Genomic DNA, 12,381 nt, shown 5'->3' with positions numbered 1-12,381 from the left:
TCTGCTTTTTTTTTTTTTTTTTTACCCGCACAAAGACTGCAATAAAATATAATTTATAAACTATTCAATCTGATTAAACTGGTATTTGTAAATACTGATCATCATAACAGGAAACATTTAATAGAGTAATTTTGGTCTTGCTTAAATTTCATCTCTCTAAATTGAATGAATGAGTCAGAATTGATGGAGGTAAATATGATTTCACCCGCCTTTCTTTTATGGATTAATTGCATTTGATAAAATGTAATCCTATTTAACATATTTGCCAGTAAGACTCATACAGAGATATAGGCAATGAGGTTGATGGCTCTTAAGGGACAATTTTCAAGTTCTTCATTTGTATTATATCATTCAGGCATATTCCTTATCCTGCTTTCATTTCACCGGTTAAGGAACAGAATGTCTCTTTACTACAGTACAGAGCAGCACTGTCGGCATGAAACATTAAAAATGAGATAATATGAGAAAGAATATGAGAACCGGATAAATGAATACATCGAACTGTAGTCTCAGAATATAGGTTAAACTTTAGATGACCCCTACAACTGTGTTTCTGCAAACGTGGTCCCCAAATCTCCTAATGGGGGCCTCAAAGATGCCTGGGTCCCTCCCTGGACCCAATTAACCAGCATCTCTTGGGAAGAGGCTCAGCAGTACAGATTTCTAATAACCTTCCCAGTTAATTGCCATGCACCCTAAAGCGAGAGAGCCACTGCTGTGGAATAAACTCTCCTCTGGCCCCTTCATATTATGCTTATTCTTTTAGCATCCTGGTTCTCTCTTTAGCCACCTGATTATCCCAGGCTACTCCTTAGTCATCTTTGCTTTCTGTTCATTCACTAAAAACATATAGCAACAGCAAAGTCATTGGCGATAAGGAGCTGGCACTCAATCATTCAATCGTGTATTTATTCAACAGATATATACAGAGCATTCACTTAATGCTGGGTGCTCCTAGGCTGAAATGATTGGTGCTAGTGGGTGAGCAAACTTTGAACAACCATAGAGGAATGTAACACACAATGGAAAAATAAATCAGAGCCCCCCAAAGAGAACCACAGGAGTCTACCTTAGACTGAAGGGTGATCAAGGAACATTTCTCCCAAAAAGTCATTTTGAGCTGAGACCCTAATTGTTTGGATGTGTGCATGAGCGCATTGGAGAAGGGGGGTGGTTGTTTCTAGACAGAGGGAGTGTTTAATAAATGCCACACTTGAGAGGCAAGAGTAACCTGTTATGGATTTAAAAGAGGCCTCTGTGCAAAGGGGAAATAGCTTAAGATGAGACTGGAAGTAACTGGGCTGAGCTGCATGGTCCGTGGTAGAGACTGATGGTATGTTTTGCTGTATTTGCTTGTTTTTTTGTTTGTTTGTTTGTTTTTAAGTGCATTCATGGGTTTTCAATACTAAATAAGAGTGGATAAGCACGTTGAAGGCATGGCCTCCACTTAGATCCTTGTAGAGAGAGCTTTGGAATACCATGCACTTCTGCCTCCATGGTGGTTGAGCAGGGCCCTAACCTCCTCCGCATTTCTGCTTTCCACATCTTGTGGTGTGTCTTCTGATCCGGTTCTCTTCTTTGGCAGTCTGAGAACTGGTTGCTAGATCTCCCTAAGGGGAACATACAGCAGGACCATCCATCAGAGAAGCACGCCCCAGGGGAGGAGGTGTGGCTTGCAAGACCTAAACTACTGGTTTAGCTCCTCTTCTTGGAGGACCTGTCCACATTACAGATTTCTGGTCTGCTGCTGGCACAAGAGGTGGTATGATTAAGTCCATCTCTGTGGTCAAGTCCTGCCACTGTGGTGGGAATAATAAGCTTTCCTATGCTTTTTGCCTGGGCAGGCACGGGGAATCAAACCTGGGTCTCAAGCATGACAGGTGAGAACTCTGCCTGCTGAGCCACCGTGGCCCTGCCTGGAACTTTTTAATAGATTTATGAGGTGTTTGGCCAGCTCTAAATCTGTACCTTCCAGTTGTCTTTTGTCAATAATATGACAAAATTTATTATAGAAGTGGTGAGATTATAGAGCAATCATGCATAAAATATAGGTTTTTTAATGCTACCTGTGCCAGTCCAAAAGTATTATGTACCCCAGAAAAGACATGTTTTAATCCGATCCAATCTTGTGGGAGCAGCTGTTTCTTTTAATCCTAATCCAATACTGGAGGGCCAGAACTTTTGATTAGATATCTCAGCAGAGATGTGACATGCCCAATTGTGGGTGTGATCTTTTGATTAGATGGAGATGTGACTCCACCCATTCTAGGTAGGTCTTGATTCATTTACTGGAGTCCATTAAAGGAGGAAACATTTTGGGAAAGATCTCAGAGCAGAGCTGACATAGATGCAGATGTTCGGAGAACAGTTGCCTAAGAGCTAACGGAGAGAGCAGATGTACATGCGTGGAGAACAGATGCTTCAGAGAACAGAGAAACAGAAGTTTGGCGATGCGTGAAGCCCAGCAGACTTCACCATGAGACATAAAGCAAGCCAGAACTGAGAGCCAAGGGAAGCCAAGAGATGAAAGCCAGCTCCAAAGAAGCAAAGTGAGGAGCCCCTACAGGGGCAGGGGCTGGAAGCCTCAAAGCCCAGGAGCAGGGGACCAGCAGATGCCAGCCACATGACTTCCCAGCTGTCAGAGGTGTTCCAGACCCACTGGCCTTTCTTGAATTAACATATCTTTCCCTGGATGCCTTAATTTCAGCATTTTTATAGGCTAGGTCTATAAACTTGCAACTTATAAATTCCCTTTTCAAAAGTTGTTCCATTTCTGGTATGTTGCATTCTAGCAGCTTATCAAACTAATACACCACCCTAATAGTAACACTTTGCATTGGTGAGGAACATTTTTTTTACAATTAATAGCACATTTTTATAATTGCACTATTAACTATAGTTCATGGTTTAACTTAGGGCTTACTGTTTGTGTAGTGTAGTTCCATGGATATTTAAAAAATTTTTATTCTGTTACCATATATACAATCTAACATTTCCCCTTTTAATTGCAGTTGGATATATATTTCAGTGCTGTTAATTACATTCAGAATCTCATGCTACTATCACTACTATCCATTACCAAAACATTCGCATCATTTCAAATAGGAACTCTACATTTTAAGCCTTAACTGCCCATTCCCAATTCCCACCCCATCCCCTGGTAACCTGTATTTTAGATTTTTGTTTCTTTGCATTTGCTTATTTTAATTACTCCACATCAATGAGATCATATATTTTTCCTTTTGTGTTTGCTTATTTCACTCAATATGACATCTTCAGGGTTCATCCATGGCATCACATGCATCAGGACCTCATTCTTTTTTTTACAGCTGACTAATATTTCATCATATGTATATACCACATCTTATTCATCTATTCATCAGTGGATGGACACTTGGATTTCTCCCATCTTTTGGCAATTTTGGAATAATGCTGTTATGAACATAGGTGTGCGAACATCTATTTGAGTCCCTGCTTTCAATTCTTTTGAAATTTATATACCTAGTGGTGGGATTGCCAGGTCATTTGGTAACTCTATACTTAGCTTTCTGAGGAACTGCCAAACTGTGTTCCGCAACAACTGCACTATTTTACATTGCCACGAAAGTGTTCTTACTTTTCCACATTCTTTCCACACTTGTTATTTTCTGCTTTCTAAACAGCAGCAGTTCTAATGGGTGTGAAATGGTATCTCATTGTAGTATTAATTTGCATTTATTGGATGGCTAATGATGCTGAGCATCTTTTCATGTGCTTTCTAACCATTTATATTTCTTCTTTAGAGAGATGTCTATGCATGTCTTTTGCCCATTTTTAAATTGGGTTGTTTGTCTTTTTATTAAGTTGAAGGATTTCTTCATATATTCTGTACATTAAACCTTTATCAGATTTGTGGTTTCCAAATATTTTCTCCCACTGTATAAGTTGTAATTTTACTTTCATGATAAAGTCCATTCAGGCATAATTAAGTTTTAATTTTGGTGAGGTCCCATTTATCTTTTTTCTTTTGTTGCTTGTGCTTTGGATGTAAATTTTAATAAACTATTGCCTATTACGAGGTCCTGAACATACTTCCCTACATTTTCTTCTAGGAGTTTGGTAGTTCTGGCTCTTATGTTTAGGTCTTTGATCCATTTTTAGTTGATTTTTGTATAAGATATGAGGTAGAGGTCCTCCACAGTGGGTATTTTGAACTCCACTTACTGGTTTCTTTGCTTTCCTCTCAGATGGTCCTGAATTTGGGTGGGGAGAACGGGTGTTATTCATCAGGCCCTATACCCAACAGGGCCCTTATGGCTACTGTGCAAAGGATTCCAAATCTGTGAACTATCTTCCTGGGCAATTCTGGGCAGGTATGGTGGAGTCTTGAAGATCTGGCTTAGATGGTCCTGATTTCAATGATTCCTGGTACCTGCTAAGATTGTCCATCAATAAATCACTGAAATAAAGTATATAATGCTGCAGTCTGTAAAAATCAAGCTCCTAGGATAATGATGAAGATAAACTGAGTTAATGGGTGTGGACAGGCCGTGTAGATTATATACACACTAAATTATGAGTTATTAAAATCAAAAGGAAAGAGCCTTTTAAATATAAACTTTTTCATGAAAATAAATACGCCAACATCTTTTCCTAGTTATTTCCTCAATTTTGATGAACTAAAATGATCAATGCAGCATAAAAATACATCAGATAATATTTTTTGTTATTGAAATGAAAAACTATACACCACACACACATGCACTATATATATATACACACACACACACATATAGATTTTTTTCTGCATGGGCAGGCACTGAGAATCGAACCCGGGTCTAAAAAATATTTTAAAAAAGAAATAATATGTTTGACAAATGATAATTTCTCAAGTAACAGGTGGTTAAAACATACACTATTATATTAGGCTAAAGTATTATTATTTTATTGTTATTATTTCCTCAGTTATTTAAAATATATAAATATCCATCAATAAAAAGATACAAAATTGAATTTTCTCTAGTAATAGATGGTAGAAATATAAATTATCAGGTAATTCCATTTAAGTTTTTCTGTTTGCTTTCTTTTTGTTTATATGTCAGCCAAAAGAGAAATTTCAAATAAATTAGCAACAATGCATTAGGTTTTTACTGCTATGTAACAAATTATCACAAACTTGGCAGTTTAAAACCACACATGCTTATTATCTCTCAGTGTCTGAGAGGGGTTCAAGTGTGGCTTCGCTGGGTTGTAGCCCACAAGTGTCTTCCAGGGCTGCAGTCAAGGATTCAGCTATGCTGGGTTCCTTTCTGGAGCTCGGGATCTTTTTCCATGCTCACGTGGTTGTCAGCAGAATTCAGTTCCTTATGGTTGTAGAATGAGGTCCCATTTCCTTGATGGCTGTCAGCAGGGGTGCTCTCTGCCCCTAGAGACTGCCCACAGGTCCTTGCCATGTGTCCCCCTCACAAGTTCTCTCACAATGTGGCAGCTGACAGCTGCCCTTAAGGCCTCAGTCTCTCTTTTAAGGGGTTTCACCTGATTTAGTCAGGCCCATCTAGGATAATCTCTCTTTTGATGAACTTAAAACCACTTAACTGGAGACCCTAATGACATCCAGAAAACCTCTTCACCTTTGTGTATTATGTGACCTAATCAAGCGGTGATACATGAGGTTTCATAATCCCATCACTTTTGCCATATTCTATTGACTGGATGCAAGTCCCAGGCCCTGGCCACAGGCCAGGGAGGGGATCACACAGGCTCCACCACCAGGGAGCACACATCGTGGTGCCTTCTTAGAATTCTGAGTTCCACAAACATAAGCTAGGCATAGTTTTAAAAAGCAAAATAAAGATATTTAACAATATGCAGGCATTTTAATGATTATCGTCATTACCATCAGATTAAGTATTCATAGTACAAGCCAGTTTATCACGGACATAGTCTGCAATACACATGTATGCTTACCCAAAGCCACAAGAGTTTTTTGAGGTTATGAATCTTGATCCAGAAAAGTAAGCCAATAATACTTGTGCAAATCCATGAAGAAAGTATAGTAGACATAAAATCATCAACTTTTATATCAGAAAGGATCTGGGTATCATCTGGCATGAATTCAGTATCATAGAGATGAAGATATGTAGTTAGTGCAAAGAAGTTTTTTCATTTTTTGTCAGTTCATAAAATGGAATAGTTAACAAATAGAGCTAACAGAAAGGTCACTAAAAAGCTGATATTTTAAGAAACTTGCATAATGATTGTGCAAAGACAGCGAATAGTTACTTGTATATCTACATTCTTTTCCTATTGAGTCTTTTAAATGCCTTTCAAATGATTCTGTAACTATGTGGCTGAAATAATGCCATCCAATGCAATTCTTTTCACATTCCTTTGAATGATCACTACTGTTTAATGATGATAAAACATTTGTCTAAGGACATATCTACACAGGCTATCTACTAGGGATTTAACTTCTTTGCTAAATAAAGGATTCTTAATGGGAAAATGCTTGATGGATGATATCTAACTGCTGGGATTAATTTCAAATCCTTGTTCAGGATAAATTCATTCAGGTTTTGTGACCTCTTAAAAAAGGGTAAAGTTGTCTCCTACCAAAGACATGAAAATGAACAAACAAATTTATCAACAAAGTATTTTATAGGAGAACTATACATTTAACTCTAATGTTTGATTTTATAACTCTTATTTGATTAATTATATCATTTTTTGGTCAAATAAAAATGCCCAAGGAAACCTAATTTTCAAGATTAACATAATTAGCTCAGAATCATTAATCTTACCTATTAAAATTATATTTATTAAGTACACTTAAATATTTTATATGTAAGCAAATATTGATAAATATGAAGTTTTATAATCTGTATAGGTCATTAACAATTTTAAATGGTTTATTTTAACATCCTTACAGATATGACTCGTAGATATCACTCTATGCTCATGAACAGTGTAACTAGAAGTAATATTGTAGTACTTGCAGTAAGGAAAAACACAATTAGCCATATTATTACAGTGATGTCTTTAATATGCACTTCCATGATTATGATAGGTAAGCTCACGTGTCAGTTTGGCTAGGTTACGGTGTACAGTTGTTTGGTCAAGCAAACACTGGCCTGATTGTTACTGTGTGGATATTTTATGGATTTAACTCATCAGTAAGGTGATGGCATCTGTGGTTAATTCATCCACAATCAACTAAGGAGTTGGCCTTTGTTAAAAGAGAAGTCTCATCCAATCAGATGAAGGCCTTAAAAGGAGAAGTGATGATTTCAGCAGCCAGAAAGAAGAATTTCCATCTCTGCTTGAGTCAGCCAGCCTCTCCTGGGGAATTCAACATCACCTTCACAGGTTTCCAACTTGTGACCCGCCCTATGAATTTAGACTTGCCAATCCCCACTGTCCCGTGAGCCAATTCTTATAATAAATATATATATATAAAATATATAATAAATTTCTTAACATTTACATATGTGTATATATACAGATATATATATCTGTTGCTTCTGTTTCTCTGGAGAACCCTAATATAAGGATGAATTGAGACCTGGCTTGGTTATTACTGACTTACCTATTAGGATGGGGTGGTGGTTTGAAGCTCTATGTACCCCAGAAAAACATGTTCTTAAATTTAATCCATCCCTATGGCTGTGAACCCATGGTAAGTAGGATTTTTGATGAGACGGCTTCAGCTAAGGTGTGACCCCTCTCAATCAGGATGGGTCTTAAATCCTATTATTGGAGTCTTTTATAAGAGAATGAAATGCAGACAGAGACAGAAAAAGCCACAGGAAGCAAGAAATGGAAAATCATGAAACCGAGATGATAAAGGAGAGACCAGCAAATGCAGCCTTGTACCTTGCCATGTGGTGAGGAGCCAAGGATCTCTGGCAGCTGAACTTCCAGAAGAAAGTATCGTGTAATAACGCCTTCATCGGAACATTTTTCTGGGCCCCAAACCATGGGTGAATAAACTCCCATTGTTTAACCCGACCCATTTCATGGTATTTGCTTTGAGCACATTAAGATACTAAAACAAATAGCTAACAGGGAATATTCTAGAAACTTTATGCTTTGCATCAGTTTCAGTTTCCTAAATATTACTGTATATTCAACAGATATCTTATAGAAATGACATAAATGGATAAATATTGCTTTTATATATAATTTGGAATTCTAAGACTAGAACTGAATTTGTGAGATACCCATGATTTGGGTTCTTCCTGACCTGTGGGATACAAAAAAGCTGTTAAAAGTTCAGCCTCATTTGAATCCAGATTAATAGCCTGTCAACGTTTTAACCATGTCCTTTTTTTTTTGCATTCTTGGAATCTCAATATTCTTTGGCATGTTTGTGCTTTCATTTTGAGATGTTTTCTTTTCTCCCCAGCCCTCAATTTTATCTTGGCATTTTTGAATATATTATTGGTGGTTAACTTTACTATTTTCTACAGTGAAGTAACAGCATAATGAAGTGAAGAAAGTGGGTTGAAATGTAATACATATAAAATGGCTAACATGCTACATTATTATACTGTTGGGGATCTAAGTAGGAAAGCCATTTGGTAATTTTGGAAATGACAGATTTTACTATACTGTCATGACTGTCTCTGTCGGTCATGAAATAGGGTATTACATTGAATTTTAGGTAAAGAAGTATAAATTATAAAGAATTTATTAATTATAATTTATAAATTATAAAGAATTTATTAATTATAATTTATAAATTATAAAGAATTTCCACGTTAAAAATTCCGTAGATCTTGGCAAATGTGGAAATCCATTTCTGACTTTAGTATTTCAGACCCAAAACTGTAGAACATGTTTTTTATGATCATCTTACTTTCCTGACATGTTTGTATTCATATTCAAGAAGAATTTTGGTTTATAGATGAATAAAACTAAAAAGAAATGAAAACTTATATGTTGATATCTTTCAAAACAGCAAAAAATAAAACACATTAATTTACAGTTTAGAGCCTCATAACATATGGAATATAAGCAAAATCCACATATAGGAGAATAGCATTATTTACATCCCATTTTTAGAAAAATGACCCCCCATCTATCTTTTGATTATGGTCCAGCACTTCCCATGGAATAGTGTTGTTGTTTCTCTTGACTTTTGATTCCATAATCAAAAGAAAAACAGGTTTTTATTGTTTTGTTGAAGAGTAGTGTTTTAGTTCACTAAAACTGCTGAAACGCAATATACCAGAAATGGACTGGCTTTTACAATGGGGATTTATTATTTTATAAGCTTACAGTTCTGAGGTGGAAAATGTCCAATTCGAGGCATCCTGAAGATGACACCTTCCTGAAGACAGGCTGCCGGCCATCCAAGACGCCTGTGTCTCATGGCAAGGCTTATGGTGTCTGCTGGTTTCTCCCTTCTCTTCCAGGTTTTGTTGCTTCCACCTTCTGGCTTCAGTGGCTTCCTGTCTGTTTCTGTGGCTTTCTCTCTCAGCGTCTATGAGTTTCTCTGAATTTCATCCCCTTATAAAGGACTCCAGTAAGAGGATTCAGACCCACCTGGGGCACACTTAACTGAAATAATCTAATCAAAAGTTCCCACCCACATTAAGTCTACACCCACAGGACTGGGTCGATTTAAGAACCTGATCTTCCAGGGTCCATTCCACTTCAAACGATCACAGGCAGTAATAAAGAACCATGGATATTCACTTCCAAGTAGCAACAGGTTACTAATGTTGAAAAAAGCAGAATGCCCAAATGACTGTATCTCACTTGAAAGTTCTAGCTATGAATAGCTGCAGGGATGGCAGGAAAAGTCTGCCGGTTTCTCTGATTAGCTACCCTAAGACGATGGAATGAACTTGGCTGCAGGCACAACTTAATTTAATCTAAATTTATAATACCTAACAGCTGTTTTAAAGGCCACAGTATATGACAAACATGTGAACTAGATATAATGTTACTTTAAATTTGCATACAGTTTACAAAATTAATTCACACATATTTCTAAAATAAGGCTTATATTCATTCATTCATTCATTCAAGAGATTTATTAAGTCACAACCATGTGCCAGGATCACAAAGGTGAGCAAAAGAAGATAGGGACTTAGTACTTATGTAGTTTGTAGTCTCTTGGAGTCATGAACTATTCCAGTCTGGATGCACTCAGTGCTTGCTAGGCTGGGGGATGGCTTCTCACATCTGGTCCTTCTGAGTTCCATTGGTCCTTTTTCTCTCTTCAGGGTCTGCACAGCTGAAGGGCTTCCTAGAGGCTAACGTGTGGTCCTCTATTCAGTAGGTGTCCTTGACAGATTCCATAGTTCTTAATTGGATGACTTCAGTAGTGACCCTGACTCAGTCTCCAAAACATGTTTAATTAAATTTGTTAAAAGTAGATGTTAAAATGCACATGATGTGCACAAACATGCATCCTGTAGGCTGTGCTATTTTCATGACATAAAGCTGCCAGTGAAACCAAGTACATTGTGGTGCTGCAGAAATACAGTTTTAAAAATAAATTTTAACATGAAATAACCACTTAAATTTGATTAATTTAAATGTTTAACATATATGTTATATATGATTAAATATAAGCACACACATATTTCAAGGTTTATTCCGATTTGATTGGTATTTTACCTCTGCATAAATAAAATATATTTATTACAAAAGATAATTTTAATTTATGTAGTTATTATAAATAATAACTTTGTACATATATTTATTATAAATAAATTTTATCTATATTTATTATCAAAATAGATAATTTCTCTATTGGTTATACAACTAGGACAGGATAAAAATACTAGCTTAGAAAGAGAACGAGATTAATCAAAGACATTTGCGAATGAATGACCCCAATTACTGTTCTTGGAAAGAGCCAGTGTGTGCATCACATTTCCAGAAGCATGATAGGATCAGACTGATCTACCTCTGATAATCACGGCAGCACTTTTTTCTCATTGTTAGTTATCTTGCAAAATGAAGGCATTCTTTAAATGATTATTTTTTTCAAAGAGTGCACAAAATATTATTGAGTATATATATTAGCCAGCTATTTTTAGAGCTATGAAGATGTCTGAAATAGAATAGGAATCCCTTTAAGACTGCTGGTTCTTTATTTACTAAGTCTGTTACTAAATGTTGAAATGTGGACATGAACTTCTTGTGTATCAGAATGGAATTTTTAAAAATGAGAGTGGCATTTCAATACTAAATATTTACAACTTTGTGAGGTTAGAAAAGCAAATGATTAATAAAATTTCACAAATTTATGAATTAAATGATTATGAAGAAAAGACTAAAATAGAAGAAAAATCCATTACAAGTACATGTGATTCAATCAGTGGTAAATTCAAGATGATCACAAATTTACCACCAGGTAAAGACAATGACTAATGAGAAAAAGTACCAAAAAAAAAAAACCCACCAAGAAACAACAAACTATACTTCACAGCGGGGCAATAAAGGAAAACAATGTAAATATTATATGTACATTTTGCTACTGAAAATTCTGATCCAGACAGGGAAGAAATAAATATAATTTACTTAATAAAAGAAGATGCTTCTGTCTATTCAACAAGGTGAGTGACACCGCAGATGAAACAAGAGCATGCTTTCAAGTTAAAAATACTTACTGGGGAAAACCACATCACTTTAAGAATCCAAATTGTAAGGGCAAAATTCACCACGAGGATGATGAGTAGAAGAAGAACAAACAAGTAGAGGCAACGCTTTCTCCAGCCATAAATGCCAATTTTATAGACATACTGGTCCTCTGGCCTCTCCAGGTGGGTGTCGTCGGTGGTCGTGGTGTACTGTTCACGAACCATCTGTCAGGGTGGGGAGAAGGGGAGGGGGTGAAGAGGGATGGGGAGAGAGAGAGGAAAAGGAAGGGAGAGAAACGTGTCGATCAATATAGATTTACTATGGGCCTAACAACGTAATAGACTTTTATCCCAATAATAAGTTAACGAAATTAATTATTTCTAAATACGGAATTAAATTTACTTGGATCATGTCACCGTGTGCAGTGGATTGAATGGTGTCCGCATATAATCCCAAGAACTTGTAAATGGATCTGATTTGGAAAAACGGTCTTGGCAGATGTGATTAAATGACAGATTTTGAAATGAGATCATCTTGGATTACCTGGATTATCCGGGTGAGCACTAAATCCAGTGACACTAAATCCTTATAAGAGACGCACAGAAGAGCAGACGGACAGACAGAAGAGGAGAAGCAACATGACCAAGGAGACAGAGTTTGGAATGATGCAGTCCCAAGTCAAGGAACGCCCACCCACCTGAAGAGGCAAAGTCAGCTTCACCCTAAAGCCTCCAGAGCGAGCAGGCCCCCACACCTTGATTTTAGAAATGTGGCTCCAGGTGCTCTGAAAGAATGCATTTCTGT

The 12,381-nt window shown here is 36.8% G+C and overlaps 1 protein-coding gene across 1 annotated transcript in view; it reads right to left on the bottom strand.

Annotated features, from left to right (window-relative positions):
* SGCG (sarcoglycan gamma) overlaps positions 1 to 12,381 on the bottom strand; it is a 137,286-nt gene that overhangs the window by 92,738 nt on the left and 32,167 nt on the right. Inside the window, exon 2 of the mRNA XM_077155867.1 lies at positions 11,607 to 11,801. Within this exon, the coding sequence (XP_077011982.1) occupies positions 11,607 to 11,801 (195 nt within the window). The remainder of the gene's footprint in view (positions 1 to 11,606; positions 11,802 to 12,381) is intronic.

The sequence above is a fragment of the Tamandua tetradactyla genome, chromosome 4, assembly GCF_023851605.1.
Source record: "Tamandua tetradactyla isolate mTamTet1 chromosome 4, mTamTet1.pri, whole genome shotgun sequence".
NCBI classification, from domain to species: Eukaryota; Metazoa; Chordata; class Mammalia; order Pilosa; family Myrmecophagidae; genus Tamandua; species Tamandua tetradactyla.
This window is presented reverse-complemented; position numbering and strand designations above follow the sequence as displayed.